At 55.7% G+C, this 23,975-nt stretch overlaps 1 protein-coding gene across 1 annotated transcript; it reads right to left on the bottom strand.

The window, feature by feature from the left end:
* Nucleotides 1–4,246: 4,246 nt before the first annotated feature.
* Nucleotides 4,247–22,571, bottom strand: PWWP2B (PWWP domain containing 2B). The gene is made up of 3 exons (XM_065844024.2): nucleotides 22,360–22,571; nucleotides 15,686–17,363; nucleotides 4,247–4,756 (listed from the first exon to the last, which is right to left on the bottom strand). Exons 1-2 carry the CDS (start codon nucleotides 22,500–22,502, stop codon nucleotides 15,704–15,706), a joined length of 1,803 nt encoding a protein of 600 aa, XP_065700096.1. The 5' UTR covers nucleotides 22,503–22,571; the 3' UTR covers nucleotides 4,247–4,756; nucleotides 15,686–15,703.
* Between the last annotated feature and the right edge of the window lie 1,404 nt (nucleotides 22,572–23,975).

Genomic DNA, 23,975 nt, shown 5'->3' with positions numbered 1-23,975 from the left:
CCGGGGGGCATGACATGAAACGGCCGAGAGGGGCCCACCCTGCCCCGGTTTGACGGAACAAGGAGGGAAACCCCAAAAATCGAACAAAAAGTGAAATTTCACAGCACACAGGAATCAGTTAATGACACTCAATGGCAGCGCAGAACATATTACAAGGAATACTAAAGACCATTTACCACTCCTGAACATCGCCATTTAGGGTTTAACCCAATGGAGCTTTTCCTCTGACAGAATAAAGGACTAAAGTAAGCCATTCAAACTTCACATTATTAAAAATGACATTTAGAAACTTCTACATTCGCTTTTTAAAACCACTTAACAAATGAAACGTCGCTGTGCTCTTGGTTTATGCTCTTGCATTTGCTGAGAAATTATTTTCATTTATCTGCATAATGGCCGAGGCAAAAAAAGCCATTTGCTACAAGATTTTTGCTTTAAGCCTTGCCAAAACCGAGAAATGATCCTGTCACGCAGGTGAAGTGAGCCGGCTTCGCCTGCTCCCAAGCGCGGATGCGAAGCTGTGCTCTCTGTTGGGATGCTGGTCTAGGCTGGCGTTTAAACCCAGCCCTGGCACTGAGCCGCCCATCAGAGCTGGATCCAGCGTCCAACCCCCCGCGTGCCCCCTGAGCACTGTGTAATCACGGCTTCACCAACACGCTCTGCCATACGGGCACTGTGTAATCACGGCTTCACCAACACGTTCTGCCATACGCGCACTGTGTAATCACGGCTTTACCAACACGCTCTGCCATACGGGCACTGTGTAATCACGGCTTCACCAACACGCTCTGCCATACGGGCACTGTGTAATCACTGCTTCACCAACACGCTCTGCCATACGGGCACTGTGTAATCACGGCTTTACCAACACGCTCTGCCATACGGGCACTGTGTAATCACGGCTTCACCAACACGCTCTGCCATACGGGCACTGTGTAATCACGGCTTTACCAACACGCTCTGCCATACGGGCACTGTGTAATCACGGCTTCACCAACACGCTCTGCCATACGGGCACTGTGTAATCACGGCTTTACCAACACGCTCTGCCATACGGGCACTGTCTAATCACGGCTTCACCAACACGCTCTGCCATACGGGCACTGTGTAATCACTGCTTCACCAACACGCTCTGCCATACGGGCACTGTGTAATCACGGCTTCACCAACACGCTCTGCCATACGGGCACTGTGTAATCACGGCTTCACCAACACGCTCTGCCATACGGGCACTGTGTAATCACGGCTTCACCAACACGCTCTGCCATACGGGCACTGTGTAATCACGGCTTTACCAACACGCTCTGCCATACGGGCACTGTGTAATCACGGCTCTACCAACACGCTCTGCCATACGGGCACTGTGTAATCACGGCTTCACCAACACGCTCTGCCATACGGGCACTGTGTAATCACGGCTTTACCAACACGCTCTGCCATACGGGCACTGTGTAATCACGGCTTCACCAACACGCTCTGCCATACGGGCACTGTGTAATCACGGCTCTACCAACATGCTCTGCCATACGGGCACTGTGTAATCACGGCTTTACCAACACGCTCTGCCATACGGGCACTGTGTAATCACGGCTTCACCAACACGCTCTGCCATACGGGCACTGTGTAATCACGGCTTCACCAACACGCTCTGCCATACGGGCACTGTGTAATCACGGCTCTACCAACATGCTCTGCCATACGGGCACTGTGTAATCACGGCTTCACCAACACGCTCTGCCATACGGGCACTGTGTAATCACGGCTTTACCAACATGCTCTGCCATACGGGCACTGTGTAATCACGGCTTTACCAACACGCTCTGCCATACGGGCACTGTGTAATCACGGCTTCACCAACACGCTCTGCCATACGGGCACTGTGTAATCACGGCTCTACCAACATGCTCTGCCATACGGGCACTGTGTAATCACTGCTTTACCAACACGCTCTGTAGCAGTTCTTAGTAAAGTGGCAAAAACTTGGTAACTCACCTGCAGCGCCTGAACCCCACTTGTCGTGCTTTAAGCTGGGATTAACACAGATACATGTGCCAGGCCACGGGCATCACAAGGGTAAAGCAACCAGAGTCCCAGCAGGTGGAACCTTCCAGTTCTCTCGGCAGGAGGGTCCTCCCAGCAGAACACAGCAGCAAATCAGTTCTTGCAACCATCCTGCTGCTGGTACGGGACCTGCGCAGGACCTGAGTGACATTTTTCCTTTCATCTCCACATTGGCAAGGAACATTTCACCTCCACATCGGCAAGGGGCATCGCGCAGTAACAGCCCATTGATTGCTTTCTGAAAGGCCCAGCAATGTCAGGAATGTCACGCATCCAGGTGTAAGGACAGCAGGGGCTGCAGGACACAGCAGGAACTGTGCCCTTGGGGACAGGGGCTGCAGGACACAGCAGGTACTGCACTCTTGGGGACAGGGACTACAGGACACAGCAGCCTGTCCCTGGGGATGGGCAGGTTTCTCGCAGGGACACCGGGTGACAGGGGCAGACAGGTTTCCACGCCGCAGTCACACAGCTGGCCGAGCACGCTGATGCGCACCAGGGGTTTTACTGCAGAGTCAAATTATCATGGGAAAGCTCCTGGACGTCCCCTCTGCAACATGGCATGGTGGGGACCGCAGCCAGCACTAGGCCAGACGCTGGACCTGAGCTTACCTCCTCGGCCCACGCCTGGAGCACATCATGGCCCGGGTGAGAGGTCCCAGGACTCTCAGCCCCAGACCGAGCGCCTGGTTTGCAGGCGGCTTCTGCCCCTTCAGGGACCGAGCGGCACCCGGCAGCCCAGGGACAGCCGGGACCCACCTGCAGGTCCTGGCAGCCCCTCACCCCAGCAGCCCTGGCTGCGGACGGGGGCGCACAGGCGCTCCTCCTGGCACTGGGGGGAGCAGGGCCGTGGGTATTTTTGTTTTGCTCTTTTTTAGTTTCTTAAATGAACAGAAGGCTGCTTGTACCTCCTTTCAGCCAATTGCTGTAAAGCTAGAGCCAAAAAGCTGGCAGCGCTTTCCCACAGGGATTTTTTACAATAAAGAACTCTGTGAGCAGAAAACACAGAAACCACCTCACACGGCCACCAGCTCACCTAAGGGCTCGCTCAAGAAGATGCTAGAAGAAAACAACCCGCCAGGAAACTCCCGCAGACGGACAGAGGGGCTGAGAAAGGCAGAACTGTTCCCTGCACAGCGGAGCCCAGGTAAACAACTGCTTCACAACGGCTTCACACAAGGTGCAGGACACAGCCCTCTGCCGCATACTGCTGTCCTTCTTACACTTATTTTTGGAAAACAGGAACCCTATTGATTTGTTTGCAGAGGTGGCCAAAATTGGTCCTGGGAGACAGATGTCCTATTTCAGCACTGCATTTTGGTCTGCATGTTTTATACCACAGTCTTCCAGTTATTTGAAGGGGAACATATTTGACTCATTGTATGCTGAGACTCAGCAGGAGGGTTTTTTGGGGTTGAACTCTTCTTTTTCAACTTTGTCGTTTTTAAACAGAAAAGGAAAGCTCTGGCCCCTCTTGCTGACATTCAAAAGACCACAACACGAACCAGCATGAGCCAGGAAAACACAAGCTTTATGTTTTCCAGTCCACTTGTTCGCCTAATCTGACGAGAGCTCCCGGCACTGCCGGCTGCGGCGGATGGGAGCGCACAGGGTGCGGAGCCCGCCGCCCACCCTGCGGCTCGAAGCTGATCTCCCACACGAGGGCCCTTCACCGCCAGGGACAGCTCCGGACCGTCCTCTCCAGCATCAGAACTAACAGACCATCACAAATTAATGTTTCTGGACCGAGGGAATGCCAAAATAATGCAAAACCAAAAAAATCAACCCGTACACTTTGAAAAGCTTGTCCGTAGGCCCCTTTAGTTTGTAAACCATTTGCACTCTCAATTTGGCACAAAAGCTGTAGGCTGTTTTCTGCTTTCTAAAGACTGCTGCTCATGTGTGAGGATGAAGACCCTTTCTATCCAACAACATGTGTTCAAGGGGCCTTAAATTACGCTGGTTGACTAGATGTGAACACAATAGTCCAAAATGTGAACTGTCTCTGCAGCCGGAGCAGCTGGGCTCAGCACCCACCTCTGCGCAGGCTGCACCAGCGAGACCCGGCTCTTCCGGCGAGCTCAGGACACCCGCTCGGGACACAAACCCACCCGAGTCACCAGGTGACCGCTTGTTCATGGAAAGCATGAGCAAGCTTTAACACACGCAATGATGGCCACGTAGCTGTGTGTTGCACATTTTCCAAGTTTTAATAGACACAAAAGTGAGTCCATTGTACTTAAGACACTACAATGACTTCATCCTATTGCATGTCTTGCTCCAATTACATTTCTCAGAGTACAGTACTGAGTAAAAGTTTGGTAGCTTTAAAATTAACAAGTGTGTGAAATCTGTAAGTAAAATAAGCAGCAGCAATAATTTTTGAGATTTTATCAAGAATAGCTAACTTTTAAGTAATAAATACATTCCAAGTTGTGGGTTTGCTGTTCTCCTAGTTCATTGCTGTATGACTTGTCAAATTCTCGTTCTAGGGTAAGGTATCGTTAAGACCTTCCTGCCAGCCTCACGCCAGAAGAGCCTCCTAACTCCGCGTCCCGGTGCCCGTCACCTGTCCCAGATGGAAAGCAGTGCAAGCTGACAAGGAAACTCGCTGTCCCGCTGTGCCGCGGGGAGACGTCGGGGTGGCTGCCGCCTCCGGGACCTCCACAACAGCTGCGCTCTTCTCTTCGGTTACCTTGAAGGAAGCGAGAGAGGGAGAGGTTACAGCAGGCAGCAGGGACGGGCTGGCACGAGTGGCGAGGCGCACGCCCCGCGCTCCCCTGGACAGAGCCAGGAATCCTCCTGCTCCCGGCGGGGGAACCAGCGGCAGCAGCTATGGCTTGGGAGGAAACTCGTCGAGTTTACAGACCCAAAGTGAGAGCCGGAATTTTCTCCAGGATAGACACATGCCATGAATTTCAGTGACAATGATAAATCTTTGGTCTCTGGCTTAAAGACTTTAAGTCCCCGTTCGAGGTGGGTTACTGTAGGTTAATCTGCCACGAGTCCCTGTGGAGAGCACCACGTGAAGAACATCTGCCTCTACTTTTCAAATGCCATCTATAAAATGGGATTATTTTCCCCTAGAGAGCAAGCCATACAGCTTTCCTGAGTCCTGAAGCTGCTCAGACAACGACCACCACCGCAGTGCCTGTCCCGCACCAACGAGGGAGCAGAGCAGCCACCCACCTTCTGGCTCAGCCCCCAGAGCCCCGGGACCCCGCGGGCTCTCTGCCCCAGCCCCGGTCCCGGCAGCGAGGTCGTGTCCTGGCCGCGCTGCAGAGCCCTGGGACGGCCTGTCCCCCAGCACCACGCAGTCGACCGCGGGCGCTGTGACGGAGCGCACCGAGCCGCAGCCGAGCAGCCTCTGGGCAACCAGAGCACACGGGATGCTCGCTCCGAGTTCAGGAGAGCAAACCAGCGCACTGCAAAATGGAGCTGCCAAGAGGCCACGGAGCTGCCCGCGCTCCACGTGTTACGCTGCTGCTCTCGGCAGCCGCCGCGGCTGGGGGCGGATGACAGGCCTGACCAGACACAGCCACTGGAGATGGACGTGCCTGTCAAAACCAACAGCTCCCGAAGAGAGGAGTCCTCACCTGTACCCCCACGTGCAAGAGGGACTTGCACTGGCCCTGTAAGCCAGGGTACCGAGTGGAAGCCTTGAAAGAGTTCAAAGGCAGCAGCCATTTGTCTTCAAGATCAAGTGAAGAAACCAGAAGACGTGCGGAACAACTCAGTGATACGGAAATGAAGAAAAGGCACGGAGAGCTACCCTTACGCGTTCCAATCGCAAAAGCATCCCTGCCCCACACTTCAAACACAATTCAGGTTGGGACCAGCCCTAACACATGTCCGTGCCAAATCAGCTAACGTGGAACAGTGAAAATCACAGGGCACGCATGCTTGCATCCCTGTTCCTGGCAAACAGGATTAATGCTACAAAGCAAAAGATCAAAGACCTTTAAAAACCCCTCGCAGCTGAGGTTTGTGACTTAACAAGGACAGGGCAGAACAATCCAAGAACACCGTCCCTGAGCGCAGGAGGATGATCCCATTCCCAGCGCTGCTGGAAAGGCAGCAGCGCCTCTTGTGCGGGCACGGAACCCACGGTGACGGGGGCTGTCCGGACCTGGCATCCAGGACGGTCCTCAGCACTGCCCGAACCACGGAGGCTTCAAAGAGTCGACCCAGCACACCACGAACATCTGCCCTCAAACCTGCACTCCACAGGACTACACTCGGGTTTCATGAACTCACGCAGTGTTTAGCAGGAATCACCCTGCTCCAAACAAACTGCGATGTCTCACGACGAGGCCCAGTCACCCGCAGTCAGCAGTGTTTGCACTTCACCTGCAGGACAATCTATTCAGTCGCTTTCTGACGAATGTTGAGATTTTCAAGAGAACAGAACAAACTCATTTGCAGGTTTATTATCTTACACCTACCAAACCCACAGACTTGGCAAAACATCCCTCAAATGGTTCTTGCAAAAAACCGACCCTTTAGAGACAGATTACAGACTGACAATACTTGGTCTAAACAGGAAAACATGCATTTCCTGGTTGGGGAGGTCAGAGCAAGCCCCAGGCCGGCCTGATTCTCTGCCATTTTCACTCTGGGAGGAAGGAAGCATGGCGGTAGCAAAAAGCCAGAACACCTCCCAGTGACGGCTGCTGCCCGGCCAGGGGACGGGAGCAGGGCTGGACACACGGCTACGGGACGGGAGCAGGGCTGGACACACGGCTACGGGACGGGAGCAGGGCTGGACACACGGCTATGGGACGGGAGCAGGGCTGGACACACGGCTATCGGACGGGAGCAGGGCTGGACACACGGCTATGGGACGGGAGCAGGGCTGGACGCACGGCTATGGGACGGGAGCAGGGCTGGACACACGGCTATCGGACGGGAGCAGGGCTGGACACACGGCTATGGGACGGGAGCAGGGCTGGACACACGGCTATGGGACGGGAGCAGGGCTGGACACACGGCTATGGGACGGGAGCAGGGCTGGACACACGGCTATGGGACGGGAGCAGGGCTGGACACACGGCTATGGGACGGGAGCAGGGCTGGACATACACGGCTATGGGATGGGACCCGGGCTGGACACACAGCTCCGCAGCCATGGGGACGGGATCAGGGCTGGACACACGCAGCTCTGCAGCGATGGGGACAGGGCCACCTCCTGCCACAGCTTGGTGGCTGTTTTACACACCCCTCAGCAGACCCAGGAGCTTTATACGTGTGCTTGAGAGGAGCAAACACAGCGACAGTCACTCACTTTGTCACTGGAAAACTTCAGAGATTTCTGTTAAGAAAAAAAACAAACACGAAAATCTTCCAGATGGCGCAGCAGCTCGAACATCACATTCTGGACATGGCTGTGGCCTCGATACACATGAGTAATGCACACAGAGCAGACTGACTCAGGACAACAGCGTGATCTCGCAGCCTGTGTGCGGAGCTGTATGTCGAAAGGAAAGCCAAGAAACATCTCCTCAAGCCAGGCGCTTATTCATAACAAAAAAATGAAGCTTTGGATCAAATAAAGTCATTCAGAAATTCAGATTTAGCAGCTGCAGAGGGAAGATAAATCAGCTTTCTGCAGAGATGACTGCATCCCAATGCGTTGATGTGTAGGGACCCCGCTCAGGGTATTGTGCCTTGAACCTTCAGGTGGGACAAGCGCAGGACATGCCCAGCACTGCTCTGCGGCACGGGGAGCACCCTGACCCTGTGCCTTTAGGGCTGCACGGAGGGGGCTCCAGGGTGTGCAGGGCTGTGCCTCCCCCAGTACGGCTCAGAGCAGCCCCAGGTGAAGGCCCAGGGACACACGTGCCCGAAGCAGAGGAACCCACCTCCTGCAGATGGTCCCTCTGGAGCGCCCGGAGCTGAAACCCCCTTACCCCGCGTGTCCCAGCAGGTCGGGCAGCGAGGGCAGCGAGAAGCATGCTCATTTTCTCCACCCAAGACCCACGGCGGGGTCTGGGAGCTGTCTCCAGCTCCCGAGGCATCGGCACCCAGCTGACGGGAACGGGTTGCCCGCTACGCTCTCCAACAGAAAATGGGGTCATCCCAGCACCTACATGAAAAATCCTGCACCAGGTTCGAGGGTTTTCTGCTTTGACAAAGGGTTTCCTGCTGCATGAAAAGGCTCAAGTTATTGGCTTGAGTCAAAATAGAGCAAGACATCATTCACAAGGGAAGTTAAACTAGTAATTTTGCTACAGCTCATTTCTTTGTCTGCAGAGAGCACAGAGGAAATATGCTTCATAAAGAAAACAAGTCTGTCTGATCCAACAATAGCAATAACCTAATGCAGATTAAACAGGAACTGGTACTTCAGTTAAAGGCATTCACTACTTCAAAAACTAATCAAGCTAATGAAAAAAGCCTTCATTAAAAATGCCCTGCTCCTCCCTCGCAGAGAGACACGCACGCCTCGCGCCCGAGAGCCGATGACTATGGCAGGGCGGCCGGCGGGTGCGCGTGGGGAGGGCTGGGGCACCAGGTGCGGAGCGTTCGTGACCCTCCGCGGAGGCCAGAGCAGGTACCGCTCAGACCTTCCACCCCTGCACGTCTGTGGGGGCCAGGGCACCGGGACACTGGGGACACTGGGACACAGCCCTTGGGTGCAGAGACCGCAGGAATGAAAAGCACAAGCGCTCCAGAACTAGAGGCATGAAGCCCCATCTCTGTTATCACTGCTGGACATGAGAAGCCTGTTCCAGATATACGTAATCTCAGGATGCGTCAGTTCCTAACCTAGCTAATGCAAACCCCATATATGCTGTAAAGCTATATACAGAGTGCAAAACACATACATCAAGCAGATTTAAAAACACTCAACAAGACACCAGCTCATCCTAATCCAGTTTGTCAGATACAGGCAAACAGCTTCCTTAAGTCTTCCACTGGGCAGAAGTCAGGAGTTCGTCACTCAGCCCGCACACCCCCATTCACCTCGATCCCAGTGCCAGCAATGGGTACTTATGGATAAAACAAAACACGTACAAAGGCTGAAAGACAACAGTTTGCAAGCTTTTCAACACTTAAAAATCTTCACATCGATTTTTGGGTCCAAAGCCCTGCTTTTCATACCTAAGCATTATCACGGGAAACACCTGTGTCACCCGCTGTGTCACCAGGCCTCAGGAGCCCAGCAGCTGCATGTGCCATTAGCACGTGGCTACTGCACGAGGACCTTGTTCGTCCCCCTCTTCCAGAGTAACAACCACCCTTCTGTACACAGAGCTCCCCCCAAGCTCCCAAAAGTCCCTGCTCCTTCTTGGCCCAGAGTGGCCTTTCTGTCCGTGCTCAATGCTGCAAAGATGTGCTTCACCGCAAGAGAAACAGGAAGAGCTTTGGAGCGTTACCCAGAGAGGCAAGAGGATTCCCCCGGGAAGGGTTCACCCTTCACTGCCCAGTGCTGCCCCAGTGCTGCCCAGTGCTCTCCAGGGCCCTGCCCTGCACCCTGCTTGGCGTGCAAAGGGGAACTGCAGCTGCAGTTTCAGACACCTCATTTCAGCTTACAAATTAAACAAATAAATGCAATCCAGGAAAAGCTACAGAAGGCTCATTTTTACATTATTTGTAAGTTTTCAACAAAACAAGTTTCCAGGCACCGCTCCTCAGCACGCAGCCCGTCTCTCCTGGCCCAGCCAGCGGCGCTGGGGACAGGGCTGTTCTGCAGAGCCTGCACCCCGCAGGCTGCTCCGAAAGCACCCACCCCGGCACGGACCCTGCCCCGGCACGGACCCTGCTCCGGCACAGCTCCAGCCACCGCCGAGCCACAGTGGTGGGGACACTGCAGGGGACAGCCAGGTACAGCCAGCCCTGCTCAGCACAGGGGAACAAGCCAGGGACAGCCAGCCCTGCTCAGCGCAGGGGGACAGCCAGGTACAGCCAGCCCTGCTCAGCACAGGGGGACAGCCAGGTACAGCCAGCCCTGCTCAGCACAGGGGGACAGCCAGGTACAGCCAGCCCTGCTCAGCGCAGGGGGACAGCCAGGTACAGCCAGCCCTGCTCAGCGCAGGGGGACAAGCCAGGGACAGCCAGCCCTGCTCAGCGCAGGGGGACAAGCCAGGGACAGCCAGCCCTGCTCAGCACAGGGGGACAGCCAGCCCTGCTCGGCACAGGGGGACACCAAGCCCTGCTCGGCACAGGGGGACAGCCAGCCCTGCTCGGCACAGGGGGACAGCCAGCCCTGCTCGGCACAGGGGGACACCAAGCCCTGCTCGGCACAGGGGGACACCAAGCCCTGCTCGGCACAGGGGGACAGCCAGCCCTGCTCGGCACAGGGGGACACCAAGCCCTGCTCGGCACAGGGGGACAAGCCAGGGACAGCCAGCCCTGCTCGGCGCAGGGGGACAGGCCAGCCCTGCTCGGCGTGGGCACGCTGGGCCAGCACAACCTGCAGATGCCCATGGCAGCAGGTGGGGCTGGGACACCGCCAGGCCGCAGAGCAGCTCGCTGTGCTTCCCAGGGAGCTGCTAAGCCCCTCGGCTCACACAAATCTCCTTCGGCAGCTGAAGTTACAGCTCACGTAAGCAGATTGCGTTCTTGGGCATCTGCGCAGCTCGTGTGCAGTTAGAAATAGCACAATGTATGGCCTGCTGGCATTTCCAAAAAACACGCCAGGGAACAGAGAGACAACATACAGCACAAACAGGGAGAAACGGCGCGGATCGAGGTGTCTCCAAAGGCAGTCGCAGCGGTCACAAGCCAAAAGCGCAGGCGTCCTCGGGGACAGGGAGATGCCCCAGTGCAGTTCCAGCGCCCAGCGCTGGGGCACACAAGCATGCAGCGCCGTCTGCTTTGGACTCGTTCTCCCACTTTGCATTCGTATGCAGAGACGCTGACTCCAAGCTGTTTGGAGGAAGACTGAGAAACAGTAATTAAGCTGGATGCTTGGTTTTAGTTGACTGAACCATCTAGAAACCACGCCAAGAAAAATCTCAAGCATTCATCTCCTGGGCTGACATAGTTCACGTGACCTGGCAGGTGTTTTTAAAGATTTAGCTATCACAGCAATCAACACCACAACTTCATATAAAGTTATATAACGTCTTTGTGCCACTGGTACAAGAGGTAAAAGGAAAAAGAAGAGTGATTTATGTTGCTTCATAAACTGCTGGCAAGCGGTACCGGCTACATGCACATACAAAGCCCTGAACATCTTTGGAGATGAAGTCATAACCCGGTGTTCCAGGTTTTACGTTAGAGCTTACTATATATAGCAAGCAAGCAATAAGCTTTGATTTTGCTGTACATAGTAGCAGTGTGCTTTTTGTGATGAATGGCTAAGTGTACTGATACTGAGGGGCTATTAAGCTAACAGCAGTAAAATTAAACCTTCAAAAGCCAGCATTTTCAAGTTTAATGGCTCTGCAGCCACGGCTTGGAGGTAGATGGGATAAAGAGAGAGAAGACGAAAGGATTTTCCAGACTGAAAAAGCAAATGAATATACATATTGTAAACTTGTTTCATGCAGGGACGTATATGAAAATGTACGAGCAGTTTTTATAGGAAGTTTTAGTGCATGGAAGGGCTGTGGGCATGGAGGGGCAATGTGCCATGAGGAGCCATCCAGCAGGATCGGAGAGCAGAACAGACCCGTCCCCGGCAGCGCGGGGCTCGCCAGCCTGCCCAGGGCCCGGCCCCGCACACACGGCGCTCAGCATGCAGCAGCGCCGCTGAAAATGCCCCATCCCGCCATGCGCTGTGCTCCTGGAGCAGGGACAGGGCAGCCTGGCGAACACAGCTGTCCTTCCCTCCAGCACTGGAGCTGCAGCCCTGTCCCGCTTCTCCCCAGCGCCCCGTGTGTGACACCAGCCCTGTGCGGGGTCCCCTCCGGACCAGCAGCACACTCAGCACGCCGCATCGCTCACCCTTCCACGGCACCTCCGGCAGCCGCACGCAACGCCCGGGTGTGCCAGAGACCCTGCCACAAAACCAGAAATGAGCTGGGGTGCCCCTCGCTGCAAGGGACGAGGGAAGAGTAGTTGCTTGGCTCCAGGAGTTTTAAGTTCATGCAGCTTCAAGTTTAAATATGACACGATCATGGAAGTGAACACAAAGCAAAATGCAAAAGCACCTGAGATGTTCTTGTTCCCAAGAACAAAAGATAGGGTGGGAGCACGGGACACTGCGGGACCAGCACTGGGGACGGGACCAATGCTGGGGACAGGCCCTGCACACGGCTCCTGGCCCTGCCCAGATACCTGTGGCACCGCGGGTAGCCCGCACTGGGACACGCTGCTGGGGACAGGCCATGTGCGCAGCTCCTGGCCCTGCCCAGACACCGGTGGCACCACGGGCAGCTGGCGCTGGGCCACGCTGCTGGGGACAGGCCCTGTGCGCAGCTCCTGGCCCTGCCCAGACGCCGGTGGCATCGCGGGCAGCCCGCGCTGGGACACGCTGCTGGGGACAGGCCCTGTGCGCAGCTCCTGGCCCTGCCCAGACGCCGGTGGCATCGCGGGCAGCCCGTGCTGGGACACGCTGCTGACCCCGGAGCCGCCTGCAGACAGGGGACCTGAGGCCACGGCGGGTGACGGACGATGAGCGTTGGTACCCGGGCACGGGACACTGCAGGACGAGGGGCAGCAAACCCCCAGAACCCAATGTGGGGCCGCGGCTGGTCACAGCTCCTGCTGCCAGCAGCAGAACCACAACAGCACCGCGAGCGAAGGTGAGACAGCGTCTGGTGCTGTAACACCAGGTGGGCATCACCGGCGCGGCATGGCAGCGTGTGCAGGCATGGCAGCGTGTGCAGGCACGGCAGCGTGCGCAGGCACGGCAGCGTGCGCAGGCTCCGTGCGGGACACAGCCGCAAAGCAGAGGAAGACGATGCTCGGTGGGCGTCATTCTCCTGACACTCCTCTAAACCAAGCATCTTACAAATGTTACTTCTGGTCTGCCTGTTGTTTTTCCAGAAACCTCGTTTTACCAAGCAGTTAATGACGGGGTTTTAATAAAGTATTTTCATTGCTAAAAAAAAACATATAAGGACAGAATAATAAAACCATAAAATGCTCATGGTAGCTTTTCCAGCCCAAACCAAGCTGGTTTTTTTAAATGCAATTGCTTCCAGTTTCACATACATTCACAAATTACCTGAATTGTTTGCACCGTTTTTCCAGTAACTCCCCTCCATGCTTTGCAGAACAGTGTCACTTGCCAGGAAACAGAAAGGGACAACGGTCACATCCTGCTGCTGTGCCCAGGACCAGCACAGCCAAGTGCTGCCGCTGCCGGCACCTCCTGGGCTCTGCTCTGGGTCTGCGGGTGACAACGAGCCCTCGTGCGGCTCCCCGCGAAGTCACCGCACCGGGGTTTCACAGCGGCAGCGCTACCAGCGCCTGCTCTTACAAACTGCTCCAACAGATAGAAGGTTGTTCTGCCTCGAAAAGGCCTCCAAGCTTTCAGGTATTTAGCTACAGCTCAAGTGCCACTGTGGCCCTAGGACTCGGGAATCACGAACATGAGTGAAAACTTGAGTTGCACCCTTCAGGAAAGAACGGTCCATGAGCAACCGCTCACAATGTTTCGGTTCCACCTTAGGAGAATTCAAGGAAAGCAATACAATTAATTCCTCCTGAGAGCATTAGATACAGGGCAAGTCTCTGAAACAACAAATTGTTTTAGAAAGGCCGTACCAAAACACCAGACATGCTGGTCTGCCAGGGAATCTCAGTAAATGTGACACAAGGAACACGGGAAGTTTTGGGCAAGCGCAGTTGTTTATCCAGCTATTATAACACGTCCAGTCGGGCGGGCGGGGCTGGCAGCTCAGCTTAAACACCTAAGGCAGACAATCACCCGGGGACAGCCAGCTGAAGGTCAATGGAATGGCCATACACCTAAATATATCTATACAGCCATACACACACGCAGAGGTCTGGCCAGGGAGTGCAGAGGGAAGGAAGGGTCTGACCTAATCCAGCCTGTCCCATCATTTTCTTCTTCTCATTCTCAACAGTTCCTTCTTTCCCCCGGTTTCCAGGCCTGCTCCATCCCATCTGTATGTGCAGTTCAGACACCAGCAGGTCTGCGGCAGCCTGCGCTACAGCCGCCCCGGGCTGTGCACACAACACCGCGCACACAACACCGCGCACACAACACCGCGCACACAACACCGCGCACACAACACCGCGCACGGCGGGGAGGAAGCTCTGCTGCTCCTCTAAATAGAACACACTTGGTCCAGGAGCGACGAATGGTGACCACGGCTCTTCCACTGCGTATTCTGGGCACCAGGTTTATTTATACTCAGATCTAGCTAACAGAAATTTGGGTCCAATCCAAATGCTCTTGACATACTAAAGTCTTTAGCCAGGGTTAAGTAGCATTTGAAGGGGCGAGATCAAGGATGAAGCTTAAATGCTGCTGCTGCAGTTTTATGTTTCTACTTGAACAAGCGTCTGGCCATGCAGACACCCCGAGCACCAGGGCAAACATGCCATGCTCCATTAGTGCCTCCAGCCAGGCTTGCTGAGATGGAGCAGCCCAGCAAAGCGAGCCCTTTGGCACGCTGCAGCCACCGGCAAGTCCCGTGACAGAGGGCACAGAAAGCATCACACGGGCACCGAGCATCGCCGGCCTGTGCAGAACCGCTCGGACGGAGGGGAACAGCCCGTCTGCAGCAGTGGTGTTGGCTGGAAGGTTGGGAAATGGTTCTACAGCTTATTCCAGCTGCTGGACTTTCCCATGGACTCAGCTGAGGGCAGTGGGGTGGGAAGCACCAGCTGAAATTGCAGGTGCAATTGCTCTTCCCAGCCACACCACATCCTGTATTTTTAGGTACTAAACTTTCCTCCTGGGCAAAGTTGTTTGCAACCAGCAAAAGCAAAATGTGGAGGAGTTACAAAGAACCAGCTCCCACGTTTATGTTCCCACCTGTCTTCCAACAAAGGGGTTGCGGGTGAAACCCAGAATCATTTCATTTGATGAGCCAGGCCATTCCCCAGCATCACACTGACACCTCGGACACGCGCCAAGCCCCGAGCGCTGGGAGGAATGTCGCAACACGGGTCCCCAGTTAAAGTCAGTTTTTGATACCATCATTTTGCAAGTGACTTTCTAAGAAATCCGTAGCAGAGGGGTCAGAGGAACTGCAGGGGGGCAAAGGTCCTCCAAAGCCCTTCGCTGCCATGGGTGACTGCTGGCCATCGGCACCCAGATACAACAATCTCAGTTCCAAGAAAAGTTTTAGTTCTCCGAAACAAAAGATATCTCAAAGTAACTCGAAGTCTAGGAGCCATTAGCTCTGCAGTCACACAGGATCAGCTTTGACGCAAGCGAAGTGCCCTCAACACTTGCCACATCCTCGCTGTAAACGGCGCAAATACGCAACTACCATTTTATTAGCTCTTGGAACAAGTGGGGCTTGTTTCCTCACGATGTCAACTGCTTTGTACTCCCCTGGGAGCAGAGGCTCCATTCCCATGGTGCCCGCCGAGATCTGGAAATAAAGGTTCTCACCACCTCCGAAATTACCACCACCACCACCAGCCAGCGACTTTGCTTTTGTGGAAAAACAAATGCAAACAAGCAGTGGATTGTAGCTTAAAAAGCACAAGGAGTTTTCTCATGGGAAGCATTAGTCCAGCAAGCACTCACCTGATACCGGAGGCAAAGTTATGTCTCAAACTGCGTTAAGAGATCTCTTATTTCTGGAGTCAGGTGCTCTACTGCCTTTGCAGCTTCTGTGATCGCTTTCCGATACATCCCTTTCTTCTTGCGATTAAACCTCAGTTTGAAAAATTCAGAGAAAGGAGCGAGTTTTGAAACAGACAAGAACGAAGTCGTTGGAGAGCCAAACCAGGACACTTTAGCTTCTCGCCACGAAGGCTCCCCGTTCTCCTTCTGGCTGAGGTTTATGTCAAGAACGCGTGCTGGCCACCACGGAAAACCATGAATTTTACCCCAAACTATGTCCCCCACCGAAACAGTTCTTCCATCTTCCGTGACACACTTAGACACGCTCTGGGTATGCAGTCTAACTGTTAGCGGTGGCACAATTTTACGCTCATCTTTTGAAGACGAAGAGACGGACGCATCATCACCAGGCAAAAAGTCACATATTTCTGGTGATGTTACTTCTGAACTAGAAGACTTGGATTCGTCTAGACTGTCATTACTACACACCGATAAACTAGAAGAATCTGCTTTTCTTTTTCGATAATTCATAAGGAAAGCCAAGTTATCATGTCCATCTTTACCTTGGGGAAACCGTTTAAAGTCCTCATCTTCACCTGAACTCCCTGAAGATATCTCAGCTAAACTTCTGTCCGTGGATTCGTCATTGTAAAACGCGCCGGGATTGGGCTCCCTGCTGTTCTGAAGGACATTGATCTCATCAATAAGTTCTGCCTTATAAATTGAAACACTCTGACCATCGTTTATGCGATGAGGCTTCAGCCGTATCTTTGGGGGCGGGACGTCCGCGCTGGAATGCAGGGGCCGCGTGAGCTTCAGTTTGGGAATGGAGGCGAGCTGGGGGCCCGCGGACTTGTCCAGCGGACACCGGGGCTCCCGGCAGCGCTCCGAGTCCCCGGCCTCCTCTTGGTCCTCCCCTCCGTTCTGCAGCGCTCGCTCCGCACAGAACGGTTTGACCGAGCCGTGCACCCGGGAAGGGATTTTTACCACTTCGCCCTTCCCCTGCGGAGTACTGTAGGATATTTTTATAACTGGCGTTCGATGCACTAGTTCCCCAGCAAACCTGTCATCCTCTCTCTTTTCTCTTTTGTTCCTCTTCTCTGCGTAGTCAGCGTCGCTGTGCTTTTTCTGCTCCTTGTCCTGAATGCTCAGCTTCCTCCTGGTTTTAGCGTTCTGCCGAGCGGCGCCGGCATCCTCGGGGTTCAGCGTGTTCTTACACTTCTCGCAGAGCACCTGCCGCGGCCGCAGCCTGATGGTGCTCATGATGAGCCTGCCCGGGTCCCGGTTCCGCGCCAGACGCCTCCTCGTCCTCTTTATAGTCCGTGGCGGCGGCTGCGGGACCCACTGGTGGTAGGTGTGCCGGAGCCAGAGCGGCTGCGGGAAGGGAGCGCCCTCGAAGTACGGGGGGTAGGGGGGCAGGCTGCCGGGCGGGGGCGCCGGCAGCAGGGGCGGCACGGGCTCGTCGCCGTGTCCCTTGGCGGGCTGGTCACCGCGCAGCTCCGGCTCGCCCACGGCGGCAGCTCCAGCGGCGGCAGCTCCAGCGGCGGCAGCTCCAGCGGCGGCAGCTCCGTTGGCACAGACCTGGGCAGGAGGGTCCTCGTGCTTGGGGAGCGAGGGCGGGAGGCAGAACAACCCGGATCTGTAACGGGGCGAGAAGGACAGGGAAGAGAACGTCAGGAGGTTTGAAAGGAGCCTCTCTGGCAAGACACTGTGCAACAAACCTGCTGGTTTCTTCAAAACAAAGAAAACCCAAAACACACAACCAAAAAACCAAACTAAACAGCCCCCCGCCCCCCACTTCCACAACTGCCACATACTAAGAACACAACGTTTTCCCTTCACTTCTAAGGCAAGGTAGCATTTCAAAACTGACGAAAAGCGTCCTACTCTTCTGCCAGAAAAGGCACAGAGATCAAAACCTCTATTTCCATGAACTCTGTGCGCTAAGTTTTGCTCTAAGAACTTTTAAGTTTTATCGCGCAAAGCACTTTATTTTGTTGACAGGCTGGCAAAGGCAGGAGGGCTGCGACACGGGCCACACGAGCCTCCCGGAGCCGCGAAACCGCCCTTCCGTGTGCTGTCCTGGCCTGGCCCGGCTGAGCGCTCGGCGGCTCCTCTGCATCCCAACGACCCCAGCTGGCGGGTAACCCCACGTTTGAGCGCAGGGTCACCCGTACGCAGCTCTGCTCCCCTCGGCTCTCCCTGCACAAGGAATACACCACTACTTGGGAACAGCAGGATCACGAATGACGATGTACTACTGCTCAGTGCCAACTCTCAGGCAACCAAAGTCTGCACACAGTATCTTGCAGAGATATTGGCAAAAGCAGATCCACCGTAACACTGGAACTCACAACTGCAATTCACGTCTCCGGGTTTCTGCACCAGAATTTATGCCCTTGGCCTGACATAGAAATATTATGCTAACACAGCACTTGGACAAATATTTGCCCTGAACCAGTGACTCAGAACGCGTGGTGCTCGCTGTCTTCACTCTGCAGAGACACCTCTGTGGAGAGCGCACCAGCAGTGAAGCCTCGGCGCTTGTAATGACAAAATGCTGTACGGGTGAGCCGTGAAGAACCCACAAAGAGATGCAGAGTGGTTACAGACCAAACCCCAGTTTTAGTTTCGGATCCTGCATTCCCCATTGCCCTCCCCAGCAGCCCGGTTCTCTCTCCAGGCCTGGGGAGGCTGGAGCGAGGGAGGAGTTTGCTGGTGGAGCTGCAGAGCAGGACCCAAGGAACCCTCGTGCAGGGCTCAGGAACCGTCCGAGACCACACAGAGGAAAGAACGGAGCTTTCTGAGCATCTCACAGGAGAACGGGGAACACGGATGTCATTTAACACGCTCTGAGCCACCGGCTTCATCCCCTCATCTCAGACAACCAGTCTGCACCCCACTTACCCATTTCCACGAAGGCTCCCACCGAGTTTAGAAGGAAAGCTTGCAAAAACTAAGCAAGGAATTTGGCTGATTCTGGTACCAAGTCCCTGCCCTTCTCTGAAATCAAAAGAGCCACTGAGCTACCTGGACTCTGAAAAGTCCTTTCCCGCTATTCAGAGTAAGAGGGCAAGAACTTGGTGTTCAGATGGCACTTTAGTTTAACTGGGAAGCTCTAGGTTCAAATGTTAGTGAGTCAAGAGGATTAAGCTGCTGAAACCACATAATTTGGAACAAAATGTTTATGTTCCAAGAGTTATTTTTTTCACTTTAAACAGACAACTGAGGATGTAGGTGTCTTTCGAACGACAACCAAAGCCAGCACAGTCTGTACAGCCAAAGACGTCAGCATCATCCACAGAACAACTCAAAGCGGTATCACTTCCAAAGCTCTGGCTATGAATTGTGGTTATCGTATGCAGTGAGATGTGGGCCGGGGTCACCGGGAGCGTCCCCGGGGACACCGTCTGCAGGGACACGGGGCAGCTCCTGACAGGGCTCCCGACAAGCGCCGGGGCCGCGGAGCCACGCACCCAGCGGCGCTCAGACGTGCCGCAAAACCACCCCGGTGCTCGCCCGCCCAGCCTGCAGCTCCTCCTAAGAGGATTTGGCTCCCGTCTTTCCACCCTCTGCAGCAGGAGAAATGTCCACCGGACACACTGCACCGCCAGGAGCAGCTCGCTTCTGCCATGAGGAGAGAGATCAATTTCAGCAGCCCTCCCCACATCCCCCAGGCTTTTTTCCACAAATCTGGATGTAGTTAATCTATTTCTTCTATCCACTTACTGTCAGGACTGACTCTGCATATTTAAACCCGTGCAACTAAGATGAAGGTGCCGGAGCTCCTGGGCTGGGGCATGAGCCCATACGCAGGTATTACAAGCATCAGGAAATACTGCAGAATAAAATTTCACCCTGTTCGTAATCCCCCTTTCTGGGGCAGATGTAGCCAAATGGACCAAGTTACCTCTATCCAGCCTCTGTCTGGAACAGAAGACACCATCCTCTGGTTTCTGCTCACGCATAATTAAAGAACAACTAATTATAAGTTCAGCTGCAACAAAATTGCCAAGTCTTATTATCAAAAACACCGTAACTGCAGTCAAAATGCATTTAAATCTCCTCATCAGCATGGATGCCACGTAGCTTACTGCCCAGAGAGTGAATTCACTAGAAGCAAGTAACGGCCAGTCACTGGACACCCAGCGCTGGTGCTCGGGCAGAGCGGGACGGCTGCAGGAACCCAGCAACACGTCCTTCGGACCTTCCACGGCTGCTGGGAAAGACGGGCACGTGTCTGACCACATCCCCGGCTCCCGCAGGCAGGGGCAGGCAGGGGGCACTCAAGCACCTGTCCCCAGCCACTCCTGCCTGCAGGCCCAGCCCCTGCAAACCCAGGCAGGTGGGTCTGGGTTCAAACCTGCGGCTGCTTCTTTGTGCCTCGAGTAACATCAGTCCAAGGGTGGCAGGTGGACAAAGGGATCCCCTGGCCCGCCTCCTGCCCAGCGCCCCACAGGAGCTGCTACAGTTTTGGAAAAGCAAAACAGAGTTGTGCTGTAGGTAACACTAAAACCAGTTTAACACACAAAAGAAAGCTGAAGAGACCCATACAGGCTTCCCTTCCTTTTAGTGTTCCCCCTCCTTCTGTGCAGACACAATCACCTCCTCCAGCTGCTCCTCTCCCGCCAGTCCCATCCCACCACCCCGCATGTCCCCTCTCCGGCGGGCTGGCACACTCAGAGCACACGGTGACCACCGTCCCATCACAGCAGCAGGGACATGGGGAGGAGCAAGGAAAACATCTGCCACGTCTCTGGTTTGAGGCCTTCAAAGTTCAGCACCAAGCTGACAAATTCCTACTGCCTTCGGGACACATCTCGGCCTTTACCTTCCAACCATCAGCAGAACAACTCCCGTTAACGTGGTGGGAAAATCCCCTCTTCCCTCTACATCCCACATTCGGGGTGGCTGCAGCGGAGGGGGTGCTTCCAGCCTGCTCCCCATGCTCCCTGAAGCCACCAAGGTCCACCAGGAGCCAGGCGCTACCCTCACATGTGACACTTCCTTCCTCTTGACCAGCCACGAGTCGGTCACCACGTCACAGGCTCCCTGTGGTCACCGTGGGCCAGCCTGCGCTGCGGATGGGGCCCCAGTTGCTCTGCGCAGCACCTGAAGGAGGAGCCCCCTGGCCCCCGCACTGTGGGGACTCACGGGAGCCCAGCTGGCCCCCAGGAGCCCAGCCGGCCCCTGCAGGCTCCTGCAGCGGCGTGCTCCCCGCAGCCAGGCCTGCCGCGCTCTGCCAGGTGGCACACGGAAGCCAAACTGCTTTTCTTTGCGTTTCCCCACCCAAAGCAGCACTGCCACCCCACCAACGCGCTACGGACCTGTCCTGCTCGCAGATCTGAGCCTCTTCTAAGGCAACGAGAGGGAGCAGCAATGCCACCCTGCGTGACCTCAGCGGAAAGCTGAGCCCATTCCAAGGCTTGCCTTCCGCCACAGGAAAGCCTGACCACCAGAGTCAACAGACGCTGGGGCAGACGGGAGGAGACAGGGGCACCTGTCCCACTCACCAGCTACATCACACCAGCAAACCCCTGCTTTCTGCCCTCCCCACTGCACGTGAAGCCAGAGAGGAGGACGCTGCCTCAGCATCCCCAGCCACAGATCTCTCGGGTGATGGGACAGCAGCGGAAGGGGCACCCAACCCTGGTGACAACCGGGGCCACTGCAGAGATGAGTGTCACCTGCAGCAGAGCCAGGGCAGCAATGGGCTCCAGAAGCCTGGGAGGAAACACCCGTCTGGCTGTTTCTATGATGATCCACTGGGGAGGGGAGACAAAAAGTCATGGAGAAAGGCTGGGGGGAAAAAGAAGGGTAAAAAAAGTGTACGGTGTCACTAATGAGGAAGAGAACTGGAATGTGAAAAGATAGGAACAGCTGGTTTTCTGAACTGGCTGAAGAGATGCCGACCGCTCACTGTTTTGGCTGGAACTAGACACCAAGAGAGGTTTATAGACTCTTAATAGAGTTAGATGCCTGAATACTTCTGAAAATCTGTCTCCAATTTTCTGGGGTAGCCATGTGAAACTAAATAAACGACGAAAATTAAGTTCAGAAGTCTCGCTTCGTACGTCTCCTAAGAAGAACCAGAGAGGTGAAGCTGCCTGCGCTGCTCCCCAGCTCTGACCTGACAATTCACCTATTGAGCAGACAGAAACCAAACCCCGCTCAACTCTAAGCTGCAGAGAGCAGCCGGCCGGCTTTGTTAGTCCTGGGAGGGCAGAACCCGCCAGCAGCGCCTTTAAAAACGCCTTAAAAGTTTAAAACGCTCCGAAGCAAAGCGCTCGGGGCACCGACGCTCCCCTGCCCTTGAGAACAGGCCTCTCATGCCCTTCATCAGAGGGGACCGCGACCTCTGCGGAGCCGCTCGCACCCCCGGGACACCGAATGAAGCGACATCCCCAATGCCCCCCGGGCTGCGGCGGCGGGACGGACCCGAAAAAGCGACCGAACCGGTGCCGCCCCCCCCCCGCCCCGGGCCGCTTTGTTCCCATCGGGCGAACAAAGGGCGAGCGGGGGCAGCGGGGTCGGCCGGGGGGGCGCCGCGGCCCGGCCGGGCCGCGGCGCCCCCCCGGCCGACCCCGCTGCCCCCTGCGAGCCCCCGCCGCGCTCCCGTTCACCCCCCCCCGTACTTCTTGGTGCAGTCCAGCAGGACGCCGGTGAAGCGGCGCTCCCCGCAGCTCAGCGTCACCACCAGCGTGTCGTTCACCATCTGCTCCACCAGCACCGGCAGCCACGCTCCCACCCGCGGCGACTCCTCCGCCGCCTCGGCCATGCTGCTCCTGCTGCCGCCGCCGCCGCCGCCCCCCGCCGGGCCGCGCCGCGCGATGACCTCACGGAGCGTGCGCCCGCCGCCGCCGCCGTCGGTAAGTGACGTCACGGCACCGCCCCCCCCTCCGCCCCGCCCCACCGGCACCGGGGCGGGGCCCGCGGGACCGGACGCGACGCGCCGAGCCCGCCCCGTCCGCCCCCTGGCGGCCGCGCCGGGCGCAGCCCCGTGGGCACGCCCCTTTCGCCGGGCCACGCCCCTTTCGCCAAGCCCCGCCCACCGCGCTGGGTTTTAAACCCGAACGCGGTTTAGCGCGGAGTGGCGCTGGAATGTTACACGCGTGGGAGGTTATTGGTGCGGTTGGTAATCCCAGGATGTCAGGGTTGGAGGGCCCTGGAAAGCTCATCCAGTGCAATCCCCCCATGGAGCAGGAACACCCAGCTGAGGTTCCACAGGAAGGGGTCCAGGCGGGTTTGAATGTCTGCACAGAAGGAGACTCCACAACCTCCCTGGGCAGCCTGGGCCAGGCTCTGACACCCTCACCATGAAAAAGTTTCTTCTCAAATTTAAGTGGAACCTCCTGTGTTCCAGTTTGCACCCACTGCCCCTTGTCCTAGCATTGGTTGTCACCCAGAAGAGCCTGGCTCCATCCTCCTGACACTGCCCCTTTCCATATTGATCCCCATGAATGAGTCCCCCCTCAGTCTCCTCTTCTCCAGCTCCAGAGCCCCAGCTCCCTCAGCCTTTCCTCACACGGGAGATGCTCCACTCCCTTCAGCATCTTGGTGGCTGCGCTGGACTCTCTCCAGCAGTTCCCTGTCCTTCTGGAGCTGAGGGGCCACAGCTGGACACAATATTCCAGGTATGGTCTCCCCAGGGCAGAGCAGAGGGGCAGGAGAACCTCTCTGACCTACTGACCACCCCTTTCTAACCCACCCCAGGTACCATTGGCCTTCCTGGCCACAAGGGCTGGCTCATGGTCACCCTGCTGTCCCCAGGACCCCCAGGTCCCTTTCCCCTACACCACTCTCTAAGTGGAACTAAGGACACATCCAAGAGCTGTGTTGCCCGAAAGGGGGGAATGGACATGGCAGGGCAGAGCGGCTGGGGGACATGGAGACGCTGAGGGGAGACACAGGGGGCTGGGGGACACAGGGACACAGGGGAGCTGGTTTCAAGTAGAGACTTGCCAAAAAGGGCTAGTAAATGTTCACTCACATGAATAGTACTACTTGTTATTTTCTCTGTTAACCTGGACAGAAAAGTAAACCCCAAAGCCCTGAATTGGTATGTGGTATTATTTATGATGGAAAGTTTTAATGTTGCAATCGCAGTGTCTCGAGGACGGGACAAGCTGCAGTTCAGAGGCAGCCTTGACTTTCTGCAAAACCTTGGAAATACATTGAGAGGAACACGTAAGTGTAAAGCTCTGGAGTCATCAAGGACAGAGAAATCGGCACTAATTTTCAGAAGGAAAAT

The sequence above is a fragment of the Patagioenas fasciata genome, chromosome 8 (assembly GCF_037038585.1).
Source record: "Patagioenas fasciata isolate bPatFas1 chromosome 8, bPatFas1.hap1, whole genome shotgun sequence".
NCBI classification, from domain to species: domain Eukaryota; kingdom Metazoa; phylum Chordata; class Aves; order Columbiformes; family Columbidae; genus Patagioenas; species Patagioenas fasciata.
This window is presented reverse-complemented; position numbering and strand designations above follow the sequence as displayed.